This window comes from Piliocolobus tephrosceles, chromosome Y (genome assembly GCF_002776525.5).
Source record: "Piliocolobus tephrosceles isolate RC106 chromosome Y, ASM277652v3, whole genome shotgun sequence".
Classification (NCBI taxonomy): Eukaryota; Metazoa; Chordata; class Mammalia; order Primates; family Cercopithecidae; genus Piliocolobus; species Piliocolobus tephrosceles.
Genome location: NC_045456.1, coordinates 6,390,552 through 6,414,851, shown reverse-complemented (window position 1 = coordinate 6,414,851; position 24,300 = coordinate 6,390,552). Strand labels below are relative to the sequence as shown.

The 24,300-nt window shown below is 39.3% G+C and overlaps 1 protein-coding gene across 8 annotated transcripts in view; it reads left to right on the top strand.

Moving 5' to 3' along the window:
* REPS2 (RALBP1 associated Eps domain containing 2) overlaps nt 1-24,300 on the top strand; it is a 202,036-nt gene that overhangs the window by 116,143 nt on the left and 61,593 nt on the right. For 3 of the 8 annotated variants that reach the window (XM_023198938.2, XM_023198937.2, XM_023198945.1), the window contains exons 10-13: nt 1,318-1,387; nt 2,862-2,915; nt 7,018-7,063; nt 10,187-10,323. In XM_023198938.2, the coding sequence (XP_023054706.1) occupies nt 1,318-1,387; nt 2,862-2,915; nt 7,018-7,063; nt 10,187-10,323 (307 nt within the window). The remainder of the gene's footprint in view (nt 1-1,317; nt 1,388-2,861; nt 2,916-7,017; nt 7,064-10,186; nt 10,324-24,300) is intronic. The other 5 variants (XM_023198942.2, XM_023198941.2, XM_023198939.2 and 2 more) reach the window with 4 other exon arrangements.

Below are 24,300 nucleotides of genomic sequence, written 5' to 3'. Positions count from 1 at the left end.
TCTTTCCTTCAAGATAAATGTTACAATTTATCTTTATTTGATTTGTGACTATGTTTTAAATATAAACAGTATCAAAAGGCATATGATGACAAGTCTTCCATCTACCAAGTCACCTTTCAATTCTTACATATCTTTCCAGAGTTTGTGTATATAAATAAAGCAAATGTGAATATATATTATTCTTTAATCTTATAGGCCTTAGAGTGCATATTCTTTTCCAGCTTTGAGGTATAATTGACAAAAATATATATTTACGATGTTTTCATCTATGTATATGAAATGATTACTGCAATCAAACTAATTAACATATCTGTCACCTCTCACATAGTTACCTTTTTTTTGGTGTAGTGAGAACATTTAAGATCAACTCCCTTAGCAGTTTTCAAATATACCATACATTGTTATTAACTATAGTTAGAATGTGTGTTAAATTGAGAATGTATAAGAAATAAATTTATAGTAAGTAGATTTTAAATGGTTTAAAACTAATTCATACTTAACAGATTTGGGTATTCACAACTTCCCCCCGTTTGCATTAGGAGAAAATGTTAATCTGCTTATCGTAAAATTCTTTTATCCCATAACAAGAAGGCTGTTTTAATCAGGTTTAGACACCATCTGCATGACAGATTATGGCAAACACCCACATTGTGGGGCTACTTGTCAGAACTTCTTTGTGTTTGTGAAAAAATACATAAAGGACAGGTTTGTTCTTGGCCAAATGGACAAGAGTTGCTATGCAGTTCTGTGGCTGAATCCCAGTCTGAATTCAGATTTAATACATGTCCCTTAATCTGAATCATATTTTTCCTCTGTGTATGTAAAATTTCAATACAAATTAACATACACCTCACTTGGAACCTAAAAAAAAAAAGACAGTATTAAATGCAGGGTTTACTGCAGACAGAAATGTTGGCAAGAAATAATAGCTTTTAAGACATTTTCGGCTGGGCGTGGTGGCTCACGCCTGTAATCTAGCACTTTGGGAGGCTGAGGTGGGCGGATCACAAGGTCAGGAAATCGAGACCATCCTGGCTAACACAGTGAAAGCCCATCTCTACTAAAAATACAAAAAATTAGCCGGGCGTGGTGGTGGGTGCCTGTAGTCCCAGCTACTCGGGAGGCTGAGGCCGGAGAATGGCGTGAACCCGGGAGGCGGAGGTTGCAGTGAGTCGAGATCAAGCCACTGCACTCCAGCCTGAGCGACAGTGCGAGACTTCGTCTCAAGAAAAAACCAAAAATTTTTTTTCATCATATGTGTGCATCACTTAATTTCTGTTCCAGCCAGTTTAATTCATTTACTTTTCTTTTTCAAAGAAGACGTCTGTTAAAGACATGGCTGACCTTCCTGTCCCTACCCAGGATGTGACTAGTGATGACAAACAAGGTAGGAAAAGAATCAGTTTTCTTCCTTAACCAACGTTCTACCTCTGTTATCTTATCTATTCCTCTTGGAATGGTGGCTTCTAGAGCATATGAGGGCGGTTCTCAGCATGTAAACACATTTGGATAGATTAAGTAGTTCAAATCATTGTCATAAAACAGTAGTTCACAAAGTGGTAGCAAGAGCTTGAGTGTCCAGAGTCTTCCAAGTCATTGGCCCTTTAGTCTTTGCTGACCCTCAGGCTACTCTTGACACCTTACACTGGAATCTGATCGTGGCAATTAGGAAATGACTGGAAGCTGAATGAATTGAGTGCTTAACATGTTGTGTTTGCAGATGTGATCCCAGACATCAGTGTAAATGCACCTTTGCACACAGTTGTAATCCATGAGGAAATTCTCTTCTGGACAGAGCTTTTGTCCTTAGCATTTATCTGTTCTTGTCTTTGTGAGTGTGGGAGTGTGACATGGAACCCAGCTATAATTTTCCTATCTTACTGGGCAGCTGAGAAGCGCTGTGGCACAGTATTCCGTGTTAGAGCTACTCCCAGGGATGAGTTGGCCTGGGAATATCTAGAAGTGTGGGAGGGACCCTCTCTCCCACCTCCTATACTTTGTATAGTGCTTTATAATCTACCAGGTCCTTCCTCATATACTGTCTTATTCAGTCCTCACAAAACTGAATGGAGGCTGGTAAGTTTTATCACCTGAAATTTAGAGATGAGTAAACTAAAATTCAGACACTATGAATCATTTGCCTAGTTATTAAGACAAAGATTTGGGACAAGAACCAAGATTTTTTCTAAGCCTCAAGCCAGTATTCTGCCTGTTATTTGATATTGATTTACTACCCATGAATGAGAGGCTTATTTGAAGGGACTAAAAATCAGTGAAGCTATTTCAGGTTTTATTGTTGAGGCCTGCCATTGATTAGGCATTGTATGGGGGCTAAACATGAAAAATAAGTTTTCCATTAAGCGACAGTAATTGCATGTTCTCTATTTAAATACTTGTTGGGAGAGACAGCTAGAAGTGGACGTTGTCTGCGGTAGCATGTATTCTGACCATTCTCCTAACTGTACAGTGGAATAACTGGGCAAACTATAAAAATATTGAAACCTGGATTTCACAACCAGGGGTTCTCATGTCATCAGTCTGGGTGTCAGGAATGAAAGAGGGAGAAACTCCCAATACTTCCTGGTAATACTCCTCCTATCTGCTTGAGGTGCTGTCTCTGGGAAGTTGAAAATACATCTTTGCTCTTTGTAGAAGGAGAACCTATTTCCATACTCCAGGAGGTCTTTATTGTTTTAGTAAAGGCTATAGCAACTTTTAGAGGTTTGTGAGACCTGTTTTTGTAAGTGATGACTAGCAATTCTTTGTTTTAATCCAATTTGCCTCAGAAATGACATTTTATAGTTTCAATTTTTTTCCCTCTTTTCCCTTTCTCGTTGCTTAAAAAAACAAAACACGACTAGCTTTGAAAAGTACTATCAATGAAGCCTTATCAAAGGACGTGTCTGAGGATCCAGGTAGGAGAAAACCATTTTTGTATACTTTCTATATAATTATTTTTAAATAAAAAACAGCAAGTCAGTGAGTAGAAGATTGATACCTCTGTGATAGTGTGTCTGTTTCTCTCTATTTATTTGTCTTGTATTTTATTACAAGGAAACCTTTTGGCTTTTTACCCTTTCTCTCTTTTCAGGTATGAGAACAGGGTGATATCTTTTCAAGTTTTTAAGATTCACTGAAAGGATCACTCCGTGTCAATATAGGGTCATGTTACTAAGTGCAAACTTCAGAAGGCTTGAAGTTGAGATAATTTCAACAAGGCATTTTGGGTTTTGTGTAGAGTAAGAAACTTATGGGGTAGATCAATTGGAGGCCCAGAGTTGTATTTTCCATTTCCAAAGCAGAAATCTCAAATATTTTTATTATGCTTCACCACCAGGAAGGCAACTATATGTGCTTATATATGGAGTGAATTCCAAGAAGAAAAATAAAAGTTGTCCAGTTTTTTGGAGACTCAGACCTGTGTCTGTGGAGTCATGGAGAATGACTGCCCCTGTGTCCTCAGCTCTCTGTTGATGGAGCCATCATTGAACCAAGTTGAATCTAGTTAAAAACAAAGTGACTACAGAAGACGTTACTATTTGGAGCTCTAGTTATAAGGACATGAAAGAAGTTGTTGCTTTCGCTTTTGCTGTTACCTTTCTTGCATATTTTAAATAAGTCAATCATGTTTGTTGTGATAAGCTAGCTATCATCCTGGGCTTATTTGTTGAACACTGGAACAGAGGAATCAATATAATGTTGAGGCTTATGCTGTGGTACAATATTTCCCAAATGTCAAGTTCATTCAGAGTTTCAAAGAGAGATGGGTGGAGGGAGAGGAAGGAATTGGAGGAGTGGGAGAAAAATACGGTAGGAGGAAGGAGAAAGAATGTGAGAATGAGAATAAATATGAATGAATGTGGATGATGGATTTCAATTATGGAGGCCCGAGAAACTGTATTTTTTGGCAGCTCCCCAGTTGGTTATGGTACATAGCCTGTTTTGGGAACCACCAGCTGTGGAAGGTGATGCTACAAAATAGAAAATTAAGGTTATAGATCAACCATGACTCCAAAAATGATGGGAATTCCGAAGCTTAATTTTGACTTTTGAAACAGATTTGAATTCATTCCTTATTGGGTGAAATGTTCTGTTAATGTAGGCCAACACCTGGGGCAGTTCTTTCTAGCTCTTATTTCTGGAGCTAAAGTGGATGCATTCCAGTTTCATAAACTTCATGTCGTATTAGTAAAAGCTGTTTAAATTTGGAGTGTTAAATTGGTGCTTCTCCGACAGCCTTTGAGTATCATAACTCTTCCTACTTTTTTTTTTTTTTTTTAAGGGATTTTAGCACAAGATCAAGTGTCCTCTGGGGCATGAGCTTTAGATATCATTTTAAACATTCCTTAATTGACTAGGACATGGCATCACCAAATAAAACTCGACAGGTGTGCCACAGCATGGGAAGTATGTGGGAATTGATTTCGCATTGTGCCTGGGAGCATGCTATGTGTTTTCTGATTTGTTTTTCCCACTACTGCCCCTCTCTGGGTATGAGGGAGTTCCTCATCTTAAACATAGTTAATCCCCCCTTTTCTGGGAAATGTTTGGATTCCCAGTGGGAGACACAAGAGTTTCAAGGTGGTGATTTAGAATTCTGGATGGCTGTCCTTGCCATGCGGACCTCAGTTCAGTTGCTGCCTTTTGGAGGGTTAATCTCTAGGCCTGCTCCTCTTTCCGTTCCCATTTCCTGGAAAGATGACAGGCCTTGAGTGTTCTAGGAAGTTGGCATTCCTCTTTCCAGCTACACGAGAAGCTATGATCCATTTGTTGTAATTGCTGAGAGTGTCTATATTAGTGGAGTCTTAAGAGAGTTTTTAACCAATATCCCATTCCAACCTAATTCAACTGAGCACCATGTACAATGATGGTATTTTTCTTGATGTCTCTGGTCCATGTTGAGGTGTTTTCAGCTGGTTCACCCTCGCAGTGCTGTCTTTAGACTGCTGTTGGTGATTCTAGCAGCTGCTCCATTGCCAACTATCACCCCATGTTTTTACTGGGGTAGAGCAGTTCTGTCCTTCTGTTACCTGCTCCCACCTGCACCTCCTTTGCTGTCCTAGAAGGAACTAAATTTAGAAACCACATTTCCAGGCTTGAAAAATTAGGAACCTTTATTTATGCACTCTACAATAGTAGTATTTTGCAATTCTAAAGTATGTTCAGTTTTTAAAGTACTTTCACCATATCTGTCCCTGTGAGAAAGAGACTGCATTTTTATTGCCGTTGTTTTCTAGGTGAGGAGACTGAGGTTCAGGGAAGTAACAGCTAGTTAGTGTCATGGCCAGGAAGAGGGCCTTAGTTTCAGGACTCCTGGCCTGGTCTCTAGTCCTGTCTCTCCACTACTCATCCACACCCTCACCCCATCTGTCTGTCTGTGTGTCTGTCTATCTCTCACCAGCAGGGCTCACCCCTCCTTCCACACCCATCCCTACCAGCAAAAAGACAAAGATAATGGCAGTTGACAAAGGAATTAACAGTCACCATGGTCTGGTTTGGGGAACAGTATTTTATCATGTCCGGGACCTCTCCTACCCACGTATTTCTTGAAAGCAGTGGGGCCTGAGGGAGAAGAGGGCCACGGAGCCAGCTGCAGGCAGCCTGCGCAGAGGGCTTCCCCAGCTCTGCGGTGAGTCTGGTCCACTCTGTCCACCCAGCGCCAAGGCAGCCTCCTGGGCTGGGAGAGAGGCTTCCTGAGGCCACTTTCTTTGCTGCCTGGGGTTTGTAGGAGGGAGGGAGATCTTTTTCTGTCCATATCCAGGTGCAGGTGCACGATAATGGGCAAAAGGGGACTCAAACTTCTTGGGTTTTCCAGGCTTTCCTGCACTCTGGCAGCATTTCAGCTGTTTGAAGCTGGAAGATCCCTGTGTTCTCACTACAACAAGCCAAAATGCTTGGGTTGGGAGAAGTGCATCTCTTATGCAGCTGACCAGTAGTTTGCTTTGTGCCTTGTTAGCATTTATGAGGATTTTCGCCTCCCCTCTCTGCCCTGTTACCTAACCCAAGGATTTTAATGATCATCATAAATTCAGGCTGCTTCATACCAAGGAGGGTTTTTATCTTTGGAGCAATGTAAAAGAGGATGAGATAATGCAGTGAGACATTTTCTTTTTGGAAGAATTCACGCAAACAAAGAAATTACATTCTTCTTGTTCTGTGTTACTAGCACCTTTTCTATGATTTTTAATGACATTTTATGATGAAAAATTTGCAACGTTTGCAACACCTGAGCATAGCTACTGGTTCCTAAAGTTGTCTTCCATAGAGGATTGAAAGCATAAAAAGAGGATCAACGTTTTTGTAAATGTTTCTAATTACGCCTCACAATTTGTGATGGGGAAGAAGGCTCTATGGGTGTTGGCAGTGAGCAAGTTAGTTTATGACTTAAATTTGATGAGGAAAAGTCATATGGCTGGGTAAAGATTCAGCAATTTTTTTTCATAATTCTCTGTATGATTTGGTCACAGAGATGTGGGACACAAGGATATTTTCTTACAGGAGAAGCTGTGTAGCTCATTTCCACTTACTTGTGAGAGCTTTGTTTTTTTGTGGCCATGCTGCTCTGGTAGTGTTTTTTTTTTTTAATGTAGTTAGATAGACTTCTTCCTATCCTTCAGGGTAGACTGGTTCAAAATCTATTACTAGACTATCATGATAGACTAAGAAACCCTCAAGTGTGAATCCATCATTATATAAAAAGACGACCCCCTTTCAAGGGGGTCGTCTTTTTATACTGGAATGTCTTCATTAATCAACTTGAATTTGAGAATGGCCTCTCAAATAGTGCTCTGACCAAAGGAAAAATATGCTGGGTTTTCTTTCCTTTTAATCGTTCCTTTAGATTTTGAAATAAAACAAGGAAATCATGAAAATGTGGGAGATGTCCAGTTCTCCACATGGGCATTTTTACCTCACTTTTACCTGTTGATGTGTTCTGTACTAGCCCAGGTGCTGCATATAAACTTGTTTAACTGCAGAAATGAAACCCAAGCAAACAACAAATAATCTTTGTTTCAGCAACTTCCAAGGATTCCAACAGTCTCAAAGCAAGACCAAGATCCAGGTAGTGTTCGTTTAATTTCTGCTTTAATGCCCTTTGTGCCCTGCCCCCTGCCTAGAAATAAGAACCACAAACCAAAAACCCAACCCATGATTTCCTCTTCCTTTAGATGTAAAGCTTAGGGTATGATCCATTTCACTCATGCATGGCCTGATGGGAACATGCAGTAATGCTGGGAGCCTTGGTTTCTGTGGTCACTAGTGCTAGAAGGTGGTCACTAGTGCCCTGTGGCCCCTCAACATGAAGTGGATTGTGTGAGACGACCCAGTTGTTGCAAGATGATAACTAATAGGGGGAAGTAGCTTTGGAAAGAGGAAAATATGGGTAAGGTAACAAACACGAAAATTTGCTGTCATGACAAGGTGAACACCAAAAAGTAAAAAGTCTGGGTAATAAAATCTAGAGTAGGGAAAGAAAATGCTTGTGATAACTTCAGTGAAGCTTGCAGCTTCAGGTAAGCAGTGTTTATGGTCTGTTTGAGCCTATCTTAGTGCCCCTCTCGGCTTCACATTTTTTAAGAGGCTATTAAAAGAGAGAAAGCCAGTAAGGCAGAGCTGTGGTTGATGTGAGACTCAGAAAAGAGGCGCAGAGGGGAAATACAGAGACACTAATAGAATTAATCCATTAAGGAAGGGAAATGGTATTGGTACTGTATTTCACTGGTAGAACTGCAGTGTAAGATAGGATACCAAGGATACCATGTGTGTGTTTTCTGTTTTGCTTTGGCTCTTAGAGACATTTTCCCCTCCTTTTGCCTACTAGACACAATCCTGAAAAAGTAAATTTAAGTCTGATCATATTTAATATGCTTGAAATACTGATATTTAAGGAACCTCATCTCTTTGTAAGTCAAAGAGTTATCCTTTGGTTTCTATCTGCATTTTCCAAATTGGGTTTTTGTTTCCTTGTTTATGTAAGATACAGATATCTATATTTTTATATTTATCTATATTTAAAAACAATAGAGTAATTCTTTTAGGTAGGAAGAAAAGGTATAGGCATTCTTTCTGTGGTCAACACATTTACTCATCCTTTTTGAAAGGATGAATGGATCTTTTACAAACTAGTCTGTACTAGTTTTGGGATATGCTTTCCTAGTAGGAATTGCCATTGAATTGCAGAAATCTGTTATGTGTACTATGTTAACCATAAATCGAACCTCAAAGTTTTAGCTTCTGCTGACTTCCTCTCTCCCTGAAAGCCAGTGAAATTATAAAATCTCATAGCCACATATTCTATTATTAATGTGTCTGGCTAAATTTTACATATTATCCTTTCAGGGATTGTGCTTTTGGTCTAATTTGGAGGATTTTATTTTCATTACTTCTCACTGGGAAGAAGAGAATTGAATTATTTTTATCCTCCTTTTTGAAATATTAAAGTTTTGTAGAAATATAAGGAAAAGAGGGAAAATCACCATTTTAACACCACTGCATTCATCATTTTGTTAACTCCCTACACATTTATGTTTTAATTGGTTGCAGCAGTCATGGTTATACAATCTCACTTATTTTATATTCAGTAACTTTCCATATGAAGATATAAACATACAGGTTATATATGAAAATAAAATGAAAACGAGGAATGTGCGCTATGGGATTGTATGCTTAACTATGTGCATGCATACACATTATTTGCACATACATTATTTCTTTTTTGAGTGAAAGATGTCACAAAAGCTATACGTGGCATAGAAAGTTCTTTTCATTTCTAGCTAGGGTCTCTAATTGTCTTTTTTAAGTGAAGCGTTCCCGTTTAAGAACCTTGTCCTTCCGTATCAGTTCCCTTTGATTCTTGTTGAAAGAGTCAGAGCATTCTTCCCTGCTAGTTTCTGCCTGCCGTTGCCTTGTCTCTCTTGCTAGTTATGTTACAGGGACCCCCCCCTAGAACACGTCACATGCCATTATGGTGGCTTTATTAAAGTTGGCTTAAAATCTTTAAGACAGACAGAACCCTCAACTACCAGAAAGAATCCTTGAGAAACTTATTCAGGAAAATTAAAACTCATCATGTCAAAAACAGCTCTGTCAAGAACTGAAGGGGTTTAATAGTAACTGATACATTCTAATTTCCTAAATGCTACTCTGATAGCTAAGTATGAAGAATGGTTTTCAGAGGTTAATTTGTCTGTAGGATGTACCTCTGACTCAAAGGTCGTTTTCTGCTTTGACATGAAGCTAGTTGAGAAGCTAAATACAATAGATGTATACATCTACATCTTAGGGCCTTTTCGCAATCATCATATTGGGAACCCATCCTTAAACCTATTTCTAAGCAGTGTATGGAGTTGAATTTTATTTGGAAAGTAAGTAGGTCTTCAATAAATATTCTAGTTGCTATCACCAAAGTATTTCCCCCCTGACTCATAGGCAGTATGAAAACATTTTTAAAATGGGATATAGAAACAGATTGGAGTTTGAATCGAACTGTGTAACTTTCTGTCTGACCTTTTGCAAGTTATTTAGTTCCTTTTTAAAAAGATGATATTACTGGAGTTACAATCTCAGAAGTTGCCTAGTTAATTATGCCTTGCTGTAGATTGAGGAAGAAGGTTAAAAATGAGACTTTTGCTTTCTCAGGGAAAGACAAGCTAGACCCCTCAATCTGATTGATGCGTGTTTTCCTTTCCTAGCTTCGTTTCTTTTGTGGCATATTCCCCTGAACATTGGATTCTTACCCTCAGCTTATCTGTCCCAATTCCACGTGAACCTGTCATCACATTTGCAAGTGAACAGGAGAAAAGTTCTCTGATCAGTTTATACCATGAAGCCCTTCTGTTAGAACATGGAAATGCCTAAGCTGAAGGGCTCCGTGTTCTTATTAACAATTCCCGTAGAAATGGATTTGAATTTACACAAAGTTGTTTTTTTTTTTTTTTTGGGGGGGGGTCGATTTAGATCTAAGGTATAATAAGAACAAAGAGGTTAAAAAGATCCCAATTCGTAGTTGGATTTGGACAATTATTGTACATAGTGGCATTTAATGGGTAATAGAATTTATGGCTGCTTTGGTAGCTGATCGGTTCTCTGTAGTCACTTTGACTTTATGGTTATTTTCCATTTCACCCCAACTTCAGAGAGTAAAGCTTTACTATTTCCCTTCTGACCTTCCCTTATTTTGCTACAGATCTTACTCTAGCACCTCCATAGAAGAGGCCATGAAAAGGGGCGAGGACCCTCCCACCCCGCCACCTCGGCCACAGAAAACCCATTCCAGAGCCTCCTCCTTGGATCTGAATAAAGTCTTCCAGCCCAGTGTGCCAGGTGAAGTGCCCCTTGCCCCCAAACCCTTCTGTTTCCTGTTGGAGCCAGCGGATGTGTGTCTGCCACAGAGGCCTCTGTGAGTCCGGAGAAAGAGCAGACCTGGCAGTTTCGCATCCCGTGAAGGTCTTCACATGGCTATGGTATTCTTGGGAGAGAAAACAATTGTAGACACATATGTAGCACATGTGTCTGGAGCCTTGCCCACACTTGTTATGGATCAAGAATTAGGAAATTCTCTACCAAGAGGATAAAAATGCTTCACTTCCATGCAGCCTGCTGCGTGTGTGGCTGGGGTCTTACTCTCTGCATCGTTGGTAATTTGTGAACAAGATAGATCGCTGTCTGTCATTTCCTCAGATGCCTGTGTGGTCTTCTATGAAAGATCTTGGAGATTAAGGCCTAGCCAGAACCTTCTCCTGCGTTTTACACTTGTGGGAAGATCCTGTGTCCTGTAGGATTTAATGCTGTGGGGACTCTGAATCTGACTGTTGGTTGGGTGGTTGGTGGAGGGTCCTAGGGCAAGGGCTCCTTCAGGTGGGCTGCTCTGGGCTTCTGGGGATGGGATGTTCTTGAGCCAGCCGTTGTGTAGCTGGGCTGGAGGTGGGGGAGGCCCAGAGGGGCCCTGTCTGCTCCCCTGGCTTCCTGTGAGATAGGAGATATCCTCCTAAGGAACCTAAGGAATAGAAGATGAGAGGCATGCCTTTGCTTTAGTGAAGGTGATAGGGTACAGTGCTGTCCCAAGTATTATTTTCAGAGCAGCAAGGGCCTTTCCACTGACTCATGCAGACAAGCTATAAATACAATGATTTCCTGGAACTTTTTCTCCATCTATGTGCATTTTAAATCAGGCCAGCCTCAGATGCTAGTGATTTGCAGATTATTATCTTTTCTACTAAAGCAAGAAAAGACTTTCCTTGGCTCACACATTAGCATGACCTCTGTGTCTGGGCAGAGCTCAGCATGTTTTATTTGTTCTAATAAAGTGTTCTCCTCACAGTAAAGTTATAGATTGTTGTTTAATATACTAGAACCTGGAACTCTCTATCAAATTTAATTCTCTGCCATGAGTTCATCAGACAAAAATTTGCCTTGAATTTCCTGTCATACTTTGATCTGAATTCTGGCATAAATTTCATAGTGACTGGTATTTAGGGTAGGAGTAACCACGGGGGATGATGCTGTAAAAATTTCACATGGCTGGCGGATTATTACCTGGAAGATTTTCCTATGGATGCAAGAAGATTAAAACAATCTGGGAAGCTATCTCAATACCGTTACCTTGCAAGGAGGGAGGCTGGAAATGCTCACATGTCTCTCTCAGGTTGTGTGACCCAGTAAGGAGATGCCAGCTATACTGGAGAATTCACATGCTGTGGTTTTTATGACACTGTATCACATAGTGGAAGAGACAAAACTGGGTTTGGACCTCAGCTCAGCTGCTTATTCACTGTTTGATTTTCAGCAAGTGGCTTAATGTTTGTGCATCTCAGATTTCTAATCTGTACAGTAGAGCCAATACTCCATGGAGTTGTAAGGTTTTGGTGGGATAATAAACGTAATCCAAATACGAGTTGAGTATTCCTTATCCAAAATGCTTGGGATCAGATGTGTTTCAGGCTTTGGATGTTTTTGGATTTTGGAATATTTGTATTATATGCCTACCAATTGAGCGTATAATAAAAAAATCTGAAATGCTTCAATGACCATTTCCTTTGAGTGTCATGTCGACACTAAAAAGTTTAGGGTTTTACAGCATTTCAGATTTTGGATTTTTGGGATTAAGGATACTCAACCTGTAGTACTGTGTTTGACCCACAGGCCTTAGTAAGCATGTAAGGCCCATGTTCCCGTGGCCTGCAAGTATCAAGAATTTAATGCCTGAAATGGCAAGCCTCCACCAATGAGGGTAACACCCCGACTTCCTTGACGGCTAGTGGACAATTCTGTGATTCCTCCTACCCAGTTTCTCAGAAGGCTCACAAAAGGACTGAACCCCAGTTGCCTGCCATAGTACCCCATTCATGGATTTACTTTTTCTTGTTTTGCTTCCCTCCTGCCCTGTCTCACTTTCCCCTCACTCAAATAATATACCTGTTCTCAAGTTCATATGTCAGGGGCTTCTTTAGGGAAAACCTGAATTAAGACAGCTTTCTTTGATATCTCTGTGTGATGTGACTTCAAAATGAAAAGTACTTTGGTTTGATAATGCCCTGGCGAGGTCCCTTGTGGTAGGGCCTGATAAATGTAATATTTAGACAAAGAATAGCTAGGTGGGTGATGTCTGTGTTCATAGCCTAATTCCATTGTCTTTTCAGTACAAATTTATACAGATGAAATTTTAATGAGCAGTTTAAATTTATCACATGAAGAATAGAACATTTCTGCAGTATGAAAAGCAGGTGGTATAATTGCATCTACTTTATTTTCATGTTAGTTAATTCTCACAGGAAAGTATAAGGGTCTGTCTAAATTATATAGAATTTTAGTGTATTGCATATTGCTAGAAATTAATTATCGAAATGCTGACAAACTAGAAATGCATGAAGTAGAGCTTAAACCCACCAGAAGAGTCTACTCACTGAGAATCATGGTGTACATGTAGGCATCCCTTTGCTGCACTTATCTTTATGTATCACTTTAGATAAATGGGATCACACTATGCTTGCTGTTCTGTATCCTGATCTTTCCAATTAACCATCTTTCTATTTCATATAGAGGATTGCACCATTCCCTTTAAGGTCTGCATGATATGGATATACCATGGTAGACTGTGCTTTGATGGAGAGATCTCTCCCTCCTTCTCTCTGCCTTTTCTCGTCTCCATACTTTCCTCTTAAGCTCACCCACCACCCCATGACCCCAGCCCCCGTTCCTTTCTCACCTTTGCAAACAAACCTTTCTCTCCACCCTGACCCCCGTGTCCTCTTTATACCCCTCTGTTTCTCTTTTTGTCCTTCTCCCCCTTTACTCTTCCACAGGTATGAGCCTCCCCTCAGCCTCCCCTTGCCAAGCTCCCCCATACCACCACCTTGTTCTTATGATATAAACAAGGCAGAGATTATTAATAATTTCATGTCCATATCTTTGTTTCATCATCTAATTATTTTCTTAGGTTAAATCCTGCTGGTTGGAGTTGCAGGGTCAAAGGCTGTAGATGTTTAAAGTGTAGCTATATGTTGCCAAAGGGTGAGGTGGAAAACCTGTCAACTTGCTCCATCATTAACACTGTCTGAAAGTGTTTCCTCACAATCTGGCCAACACTGCTTAATGTTCATCTTTTTAATCATTACCTATATAATAGACAGTTTCATGTCCCTGATTCCTAGTGAGGCTGAGAATCTTTTTGTATTGTTATTGGCCATGAATATTTCTTCTCTTATCATTTGCCTGCTCAGAAGGCTCAGCCAGCTTCTGTTGCTACATGTCTCTTTGCCTAACCACGGGGACCACTTGTTTCTTCTCCGTTTTGCCTAAGTTCTGGACCTCTCTCCTGTCAGGCACTTGGGAATGTGAGGGTGGTCATGGGGAAGCCTGCCTCATCTGCTGCTCTGCTCTTCCTTTTCCCTCCAGCCCCTGCGCCCCCATATCTCCTCCTTCTGCCAACTTTATCACTTAAGACAGACTGCCTGGGTCACCCTGTTTATGACAATAGAAGAATAAGGAAAGGTAAAGAAAAGAGGGGAAAATAATGTGAGATGAAGCAAGATGTGGACTTGAGTAGAAAGGGAAAGATAAAATTAAGCACTTGTTTAATAAAATGAGACTTGCAGGATTGTGAAAACAGAGTGATTGAAGCTAAAGTGCTGAGACAGGGTGGCTTAAAGTGGAGTGATAGTGTGGAGAGGAAATAGGATGGAGAGAAGATGCAAAGAAAAATGAAAGAGGAAAATGAAAAGAAAGATGGGATGGTTGTTACGTAGGAGTGATGATGTTTATCCAAAGGAAAAAGCAGGAAATAGAATAAAAAATTGTAGGACCAATGGAAGGAGAGTCCACAGACTCTTGGTATAGGATTCAAGTAGCATTTAAAGGAATAGCTTAGAAGTAGGTGGCATTAATGCCTTTACATTTATGAAAATAGGTAACATGATATGGGGAAAAAGAACAAAGGGCTGATTTAGAATGTAAGTCTATAAAAATGAACAAGGCCAACTTTGGAAATATAGAACAGTTGGCTTCAACTTTGTATAGAGAGTGTGAATGTGTGATTTATAGTAGCCTAGATGATTCCAGGGCTCTAGGTACTGGCGTCAAACCCAAGGCATGTGTTTTCATAAGGAGAAGTGGATACACTATGATTGCTGTGTGTTAACAGGGAGATAACCATTTGTAATAGCTGACCCAGTTCTTGGAGCCATTGCCTCACAGTCCCACACAACTGCTGTGTTTGAGAGAGAGCAAAAATGTGCAAGAAAGTCTAAGTCAGTGACAATGCAAGTATGCAAAACGTAGAGGCAGCCAGACCCGGAATTTGCTTAGTGATGTTTGGATTTTATAGCTCTGTATTTATAGCTATGAAACATCTTTTATTACTGAGATTCCTGTAAGAAAAATCACACTAAGCCGGTACCTAACCTCCTTTTCCTCAATGAAACAGTTATTTTCATGAGGTGATTTTTTTTTTTTCATAAGAAAGGGTTTTTTTCTGTCCACGGAGTCAGTAAGAACTACCCCTCTCTTCCACTCTTGATTCAGACCTGCCTCTTCTCAAAGCCATGCCTGAGGTTTGTAGCCTGAGGTTTCCATGGTGACAGTAAAAAACCTTAGCTCTGCCTTGTTCCAGTCATTGAGAATCTGCCTGGCAGAAGGGGCAGATATGGTGTGGAGGAGACATAGCCTTCCTTTAAAGTTTCAGACTGGGCATTTTCATCATTTCCACTCAAATCTAGCTGGGGAGACATAGGCCCATGGATAGACCTAGTTGCCAGGCAGCTGGGAAATGTAGTCCTTGGCAGGGCAGCCATTTCCCAGAAATACCCTTCTTACTGCAAAAAAGGAGAAGGGGATGTTGATGGTCAGTTTTTTTTTTTTAACCACACCCCATATGGCCAAATACATTGAGATCCACACATTAAAACCATTGTGATGGCTGAACAGAACACATCCGGAGCTAGTGTCTGTCCATGGGTAGCTAATTTCCTGTCTCTGCTTTAGATATACTGATAATAACAACTCATTCCATGGTTAAGAAACTATGGTACATCATGCTATGGAATTGTATGAAGCTGTTAAAAAGAACAGGTACGTATACTACATGGAGAGCTACCTCAGATAAATTAAGTGACAAAAGCATGGTGCAGAGTGTGTATGTTTGTAAATGTACAGACAATTTCAGGATGATGCTAAAGAAACTGGCAATGATAGTTGCCTCTGGGGAAGGGGAACAGTATGACTGAGGACAGGACTGGGAAACAAGCTGACTTTCTGTTGAATGCCTATTTGTGTCTTTTTAATTTTGGCTCATGTACAGATGTCACCTATTTTAAGAAATTTGCTTTTCAGTCTTTAGCTGCAATGATGGTATCTGAGAGTACCAGAGATGTCTTTCCTGCCTGAGTTTACCTATCTCAGACTTCCCTACGACTCTGTATTCAGGGTATCTTTATGACCATCTGCTACCACCTCCTGGAATGCAGCTGAAATAACAGAAGTGTTCTGAGTACTTTTTTTTTTTTTTTTTTTTTTGAGGCGAAGTCTTGCTCTGTCACCCAGGCTGGAGTGCAGTGGTGTGATCTCAGCTCACTGCAAGCTCCGCCTCCCGAGTTCATGCCATTCTCCTGCCTCGGCCTCCCGAGTAGCTGGGGACTACAGGCACCTGCCACCATGCCTGGCTAATTTTTTGTATTTTTAGTAGAGATGTGGTTTCACCGTGTTAGCCAGGATGGTCTCGATCTCCTGACCTCATGATCCACCCACCTCGGCCTCCCAAAGTGCTGGGATTACAGGCATGAGCCACTGCACCCGGCTCTGAGCAGCCTTTTAAGCTGTCATGTGTTCTTCAGATTCCATTTCAGTGCCCTTCCAACACTGAGGAGTAGTTCTGGACGACCTCCCAAAGGTTACATTGTGAGATGTATAGTTGGGTAAAACGTCGTGGTAAGGGCTCTGTCTTAACTTGGAAGTGGCTGTGTTTATTGAGTGGCGAATTGAGAAGTCTTTCCTGGGTTTTCTATGAATGAATATTTGTTTCTGTAACTTAAGAAGTAGGTAAACTGCTTGGGAGTAAGAGATGTTCCTAATACCAAACTTACCTTTCAGGTTCTCTAAAAGATGAATTTGGCCACACAAGCAGCTCTGACCTTACAGATTTTCTTATTGTGTTTTTCCTGTGAGTGCTACTTGTTTCTTTTAAAATCTAGTAGGACTATGGGATTTCTGACCCATCCCAAACTTTTGGGTCCACAGTGCACAGCTAGCCAAGGGTTCAATTTGGCAGTCTGGGCAGTTTTTTTAAATGAAAGCTTTATTGAGATGTAACCCATATACTATAAAATTCACCTTTGTAAAGTGCACAATTCAGTGATATTTAGTATATTCATCGTGTTATATGACCATCAGCACTATGTAATTTCAGAATATTTTCATTGCCCCCAAAAGAAACCCCATACCTATGAGCAATCATTCCCATTCCTCCCTTTTCTTCCCCATCCCTTGGCAACCACTAACTTACTTTCTGTTTCTATGGAGTTGCCCATTCCGGAATTCTGTATTAATGGAATCATACAATATGTAGTCTTTTGTGACTGGCTTCTTTCACTTAGTATAATGTTCTCAAGGTTCATTCATGTTGTAGCATGAATCAATACTTCATTCCTTTTATGGCTGAATAATCTTTCATTGTATGGATAAACCATATTTTTTGATATCTGGGTTGTTTCTACTTTTTGACTATTGTGAATAATTCTGCTATAGACATTCATGTCTAAGTTTTTGTGTAAACATATTTTTTCTTTCTCTTGAGTATATAGGTAGGGCTGGAATTTCTGGTTCATATGGTGACTCTATGTTGAACATTTTGAGGATCTACTGAAGTATTTTCCAAAGCAGCCGAACCAATTTACTATTTCATTAGCAATTTATGAGGATTCCAATTGTGTTTCTTCACATCCTCAAAGCACTTGTTATTGCCTTTTTAATTTTGGCCATCCTAGTGCGCATGAAGTGGTATTGTGATTTTGATTTGCATTTTCTAATGGCTAATGATGTTATACATCTTTTCATGCACTTATTGGTCATATTTATGTTGTCTTTGGAGAATGTTCAGAATCTTTGCTCATTCAAAAATTGAGTTGTCTTTTTATTGTTGATTTGTAAATGTTCTTTATATATTTTGCATAAAATTTCCTTTACAGATAACTTGATTTACAAATATTTTCCTTCATTCTGTGGGTTGTCCTTTCATTTTTTTAATGGTGTCCTTTGAATCATAAAAGTTTTTAATTTTGATGAGGTCTAATTTATGTATTTTTCTTTTGTTGCTCGTGCTTTTGCTGTCATATCTTAAAAACGATTGCTTAACTCTAGGTCACAAACACTCCTCTTTTCTTCTGAAAGTCTTACAGTTTTAGGTCTTACATTTAGGTCTTTGTTCTGTTTTGAGTTAATTTTTTTATATGGCCTGAGATAGGAGTCCAAATTCATTTTTCTGCATGTGGATATACAGTTGTCCCAGTACCATTTGTTGAAAAGACTATTAATTCTCCATTTAATTTTCCTGGCACCTTTGTTGAAAATCAATTAACCATAAACATAAGGATTTATTTCTGGACTCTCAGTTCTGTTCCGTTGGTCTATAGGTCTGTCCTCATGCCAGTACCACAGTGTCTTGATAATTGTAGATTTATAGTAAATTTTGAAATTGGGAAGCATGAGTCCTCCTGCTTCATTCTTTTTCAGGATTGTTTTGGTTATTCTGAGTCCCTTGCATTTCCACATGAAATTTATGATCAGCTTGTCAATTTCTGCAAAAACAAAAAAGTCAGCTGGGATTTTGGTAGGGCTTGCATTGAATTTGTCTATCAGTTTGGTTAGTATTGCTGTTTTAATAACATTAAGTTGTCCAATGCATGAATACAGGATGTTTTTGCATTTATTTAGGTCTTTAAGTGTCTTTCAACAATGTTTCAGTATATAAGGCTTGCACTTCTTTTGTTACATGTATTCCTAAAAGTTTTATTCTTTTTGATACAATTCTAAATCGTCTTTAAAATAATTTTCATCACGTTATGCATGCTTTCTTCATGCCCTTTTTATATACATTATACGTTATTTCTTGGAGATAACCATGTCAGTACTGATAATTTTATATTTCTTTTATATATCATCTATATGCTGGCTACTCTATTAAAAACTATTATGAAAAATTTCAAATTTATGTGAAAGTTGAGAACCTCCACCCCAGATTATTTTGAAGCAAATCCCAAATATCATATAATTTTATATATAAACTCTTTATATATCTCTCTAGGAGATAAGGTCTTAAAATACTTGAGCACAATACCTTTGTCATACGTAACAAAATTAACAATAATTCTTTAATATCATTTAATATTTGGCCAGTGTTCATATTTCCTGAATTGTCTCAAGTATGTCTTTTTATACTAGCTTGTTCCAATCAGAATTCAAACAAGGGCTACATGCACGTTGCACTTGTTTTGGTATATCTTAAGTCTCTTAACCGATAGGTTCTTCTCTCAGTCTTTTTTTTTCTCTTTGCTATTCATTTATTCATAAAAAATCATCTACCCTGTAGACTTTTTCCACATTCTGTATTTTGCTGATTGTTTGTTCTTCCATCCCCTGTATTTCCTAGAAAATGATAGGTAGGTCTAGGCTTGATTAGAGTTAGTTTAGATTTTTGACAAGAATACTACCTAGAGATGCTGTGTACTTCTTACTGCACCACATTAAGAGATCTCTAGTATCTAATGCCTTTATTTTTGTGATGTTTGATTGATTAGTGGATTTACCTAGTATTAGCCTGATTCATGTGTTATGATAAAGATCCCAGCAACCTTTCAAATAATGGTTTTATCAGCTATTGATCATCATTGCCTCCATCCAGTGGTGTGTCAGCAGATGTTTAACAACCGGCCACTTGCCAATTTTTATGGTGTAAACACTCCTGCCACGGCTAATTTCATTCCTACTGATGTGTTACTGAATGTGGAGGTTGGAACAGATGCACACAGTTGGCTCTCACAAGCTGGCATGAGTTGTTTCCAGCAAACCACTGCTTAGATCCATTATTTGATCAGTAGTTGCAAAATAGTGATACTCTTTTATTTTTTCTACCTTAATTGATTGGGACTATGGTTTATTTAAGCATTTTCCTATTGTTGGACATTTAGTTTGTGACTATCATGAAGCTTGTGAGCTGAAGGAGATCATAAAACAATATAATTCTCAGTACATCAGTAAATTCTTTATATGCATCTGAATTTATAGAATTATATGAAAACTGAAATAGACCTCAGTAATGGTGACCAGAATAGTGTCTTATTCAACCAGTATTTAATGAGCATTTACTGGGTACTTGGCACTTTGGAGAATCCCAAGAGGAATATGGATATGCCCCCAAACTCTGCCAATCAGTGTCACAGTTGTGTGTGATTGTTAGAAGGGTTTTGAGTTTGATAACTAGAATGATCAGTGGATTTGTGGGCAGGGGGTGCGCAGGGCTGGTGAGCTAAACTTTGAAGGATACGACTTTTCAGTCAAATCCTATTGATTCTTTTTGGACATCTGTCTTGATTTACTTCTTATTACTAGCTTCCTGGGAGTCTACTATAGTAGCCTCAAATCTGGCTTGCCTGCTTTGTTCTTTCCTTCATGAGGCAACAGGATTAATTTTCTGCAAGCACGGCTGTGATCACCTCCCTCCTCAAAACTCTTCAGGACCTGCTATGTAAACACCAAATTTCTGGTGGAACTGAACCCGAAGCCATGTGATTATATTAGCTCAGTAAGGGACACAGTACCGTGGCCTGGAGTGCCTGGGGAGGAGTGTGTTACAGGAAGGAAGTAGAGACTGGAAGATTCAAGTTGGCTGGCTGGCTAGAAAAATGGAGACTGGTGGAGAAGGAGTTTGTAGACAGTGTCTTTGGGAAATCTTAGGAGAACAGTCCCATTAGGGTGGTAGGGTTAAGCCAGATTGCAAAAGGTTGTGGCATAAGCAGGGAACTTTGGTGTGGAGAAGTTGTCATTACAAAGTCATTTTGAAATGCGAGGGCTTAGCAGTTGGTCTGACAGTATGTCACATTTTAAAAAATAATGGTAGTGGCCAGGCACAGTGGCTCATGCCTGTAATCTCAGTACCCTGGGAGGCCAAGGCGGGTGGATCACCTGAGGTCAGGAGTTCAAAACCAGTCTGGCCAACATGGAGAAACCCCGTCTCGACTAAAAATACACAAATTAGCCAGATGTGGTGATGTGTGCCTTTAATCCCAGCTACTCGGGAGGCTGAGGCTTGAGCCTGAGAGGTGGAAGTTTCAGTGAGCCGAGATCATGCCACTGCACTGCAGCCTGGGCAACGACAGAGTGAGACTTTGTCAATAAATAGATAGATAGATAGATAGATAGATAGATAGATAGATGTAGGAAAGAGCCATTTCCAAGATGATAGACTCTTTTTGTAGATTGCCTTCCTCCTAACACACATTCATATTCTCTCTCTCCCCGCCACACCACATTATTCAACTCTAATGAAAGTGTGATGGAAACAGCTGCTAGTGAATGAGTACTAACTAATTCTGGAAAAAAGCTGTGTACTTCTTGAAATTTTAGTTTGATTTACCTGAAAACGTATACAGACACACAACTAGTGATTTCAACCAACCTAAGAGTTTTAATAGTAAAATGCTTAGGAGGATTGCATTTATGTAAATGTAATATGAGAGAAGAAACCAGAGACCCATCTTTGACCAAGATTGAATCTCATGCATTTTTGTCACTTAAGTCTGCCCATGTGTCCTTCCAGGACCTAGTTAACCCTTATTGCGTATCCTATGGTGCAGGAAAAAGGAGTTATTAGTAAACATGGATAAATTTTAGAATCATAAAGTGTCAATGCTAAAAGAGAACTTGAATGTCATCTTGGCCAACTCTCACATATTACCGATGAGGAGACTAAGAGCCAGGCAATATAATAGCTTTGTTTTCCATCAGAATCTTTTTTTTTTTTGTTTTTAGTTTTTTTTTTTTTTTTTTTTTTTTGAGATGGAGTCTCACTCTGTCTCCTAGGCTGGAGTGTAGTGGCATGATCTCTGCTCACAGCAAGCTCTGCCTTCCAGGTTCACACCATTCTCCTGCCTCAGCCTCCCGAGCTGGGACTACAGGCACCCACCACCACGTCCAGCTAATTTTTTTGTATTTTTAGTAGAGACGGGATTTCACTGTGTTAGCCAGGATGGTCTCGATCTCTTGACCTCGTGATCCACCTGCCTCGGCCTCCCAAAGTGCTGGGATTACAGGTGTGAGCCCCCGCATCCTGCCCAGAATCTTTGGAAGATGGGAAATCTTTGTTCAAATCTTTGTTGCAGCAGATTTGGTATCAAAGAAAGCAATCTACATTAAATTAATTTGGGGGGCACACCCTACTACTTTTCTATGGGCAGAAACGCTGAATATCTAAAGTTAAAGGATGTATTAAAGAATGAATATGGCAACCTTTGCAAGGCACTCTAATGTGTTTTTTTTCCTGTGTTTCCTTTTATGTGATTTAAAATGTTAGTAGATTTCTCTGAGGTACTTCAGGGAGATAGGAAAGGAGGTTTTGCCTTCATAGATACTTGGAAATCCTAGGAATATATCTATTTGCTTTTTTAAATTTCAAAAATGAAGTTATTATTAAAAACTCTAAATATAGCAAGAATATAAGACAAATAGTATACTGAACATCTGACTTCAACAGTTATCGACTGTGTCCCATCTTATTTCATATCTATCTTCCCCCACATTATTAATTATACTTTTTTCTACCCTTAGCTCAACAAAAACTTTATTGAGGTATGTAGATCATAAAGTTTATCCATTTTAAGTGTAAAATTTAATGATTTCTAGTAAATTTATCAAATAGTGCAACTTTCACCATAACCCAGTTTTAGATCATTTTCAGCATCCCAGTAATACTCCACATACCTGTTTACAGTTAATACCCATGCCCAGCCCCAGGCAACCACTAACCTATTTTGTGTTTCTGCAGATTTTCCTTTTCCGAACACTTTATATAAACCCAATCTATAATATGGGGTATTTTGTGTCTGACTGTGTTTACTTGGCATGATGCTTTTGAGGTTCATTCATGTTGTATCATGTATCAGTACTTAATTCCTTTTTATTGCTGAATAGTATTCCATTATATAGCTATATCACATTTTGTTTATCCAGTCTTCAGTTTGACAGACATTTGAATTGTTTCTGCTTTTTGCCTGTTATGAATAATGCTGTCATTAATATTTGAATACAGTCTTTGTGTGAACATATGTTTTCATTTCTCTTAGCTAGATATGTAAGGGTGGAATTGCTGGGTATGTGGTAAATTTATGTTTAACTTTTTAAGAAATGGACAAAGTGTTTTCTAAAGTATCTGCACCATTTTACCTTCACATCAGAAATGTATGAGGGTTACTCTTTATATCCTCACCCACACTTATTATCTTTTTGATTATCCTACATCCTAGTGTGTGTGAAGTGACATCTCATTGTGGTTTTGATTTGTATTCCCCGATGATTAATGATGTTGAGCATCTTTTCATGTGCTTATTAGTTATTCCTGTATTTTATTTGATGAGATGTTGTATTAGTCCGTTTTCACGCTGCTGATAAAGACATACCCAAAACTGGGCAATTTACAAAAGAAAGATTTAGTTGGACTTACAGTTCCACATGGCTGGGGAAGCCTCACAATCATGGCGGAAGGCTAAAGGCACGTCTCACATGGTGGCAGACAGGAGAAGAGAGCTTGTACAGGGAAATTCCTATTTTTAAAATCATCAGATCTCTTGAGACCCGTTCACTATCACGAGAACAGCATGGGAAAGACCTGCCCCCGTGATTCAGTCATCTCCCACCAGCTCCTTCCCACAACACATGGGAATTATGAGAGATACAAGATGAGATTTGGGTGGGGACACAGAGCCAAACCATATCAGGTGTCTACTCAAATCATGCTCATTAAAGAATTGAGTGTTTGTCTTATTGTTGAGTTGTATATTCTGTAATTCTTTATATATTCTGGATACAAATCCTTTATCGGATAGATGATTTGCAAATATTTTCCCAGTCTGTGACTTGTCTTTTTGTTTTCTTTTTTTTGTGTGTGTGATTTTAAGATTTTTAATTATATACAAAGTTTACTTATAAGCATTTATCTCATATATACTCAATTATTATTATTATACTTTAAGTTCTAGGGTACATGTGCATAACGTGCAGGTATGTTACATATGTATACTTGTGCCATGTTGGTGTGCTGCACCCATCAACTCGTCAGCACCCATCAACTCGTCATTTACATCAGGTATAACTCCCAATGCAATCCCTCCCCCCTCCCCCCTCCCCATGATAGGCCCCGGTGTGTGATGTTCCCCTTCCCGAGTCCAAGTGATCTCATTGTTCAGTTCCCACCTGTGAGTGAGAACATGCGGTGTTTAGTTTTCTGTTCTTGTGATAGTTTGCTGAGAATGATGGTTTCCAGCTGCATCCATGTCCCTACAAAGGACACAAACTCATCCTTTTTTATGGCTGCATAGTATTCCATGTGTGCCACATTTTCTTAATCCGGTCTGTCACTGATGGACATTTGGGTTGATTCCAAGTCTTTGCTATTGTGAGTAGTGCCGCAGTAAACATACGTGTGCATGTGTCTTTATAGCAGCATGATTTATAATCCTTTGGGTATATACCCAGTAATGGGATGGCTGGGTCATATGGTACTTCTAGTTCTAGATCCTTGAGGAATCGCCATACTGTTTTCCA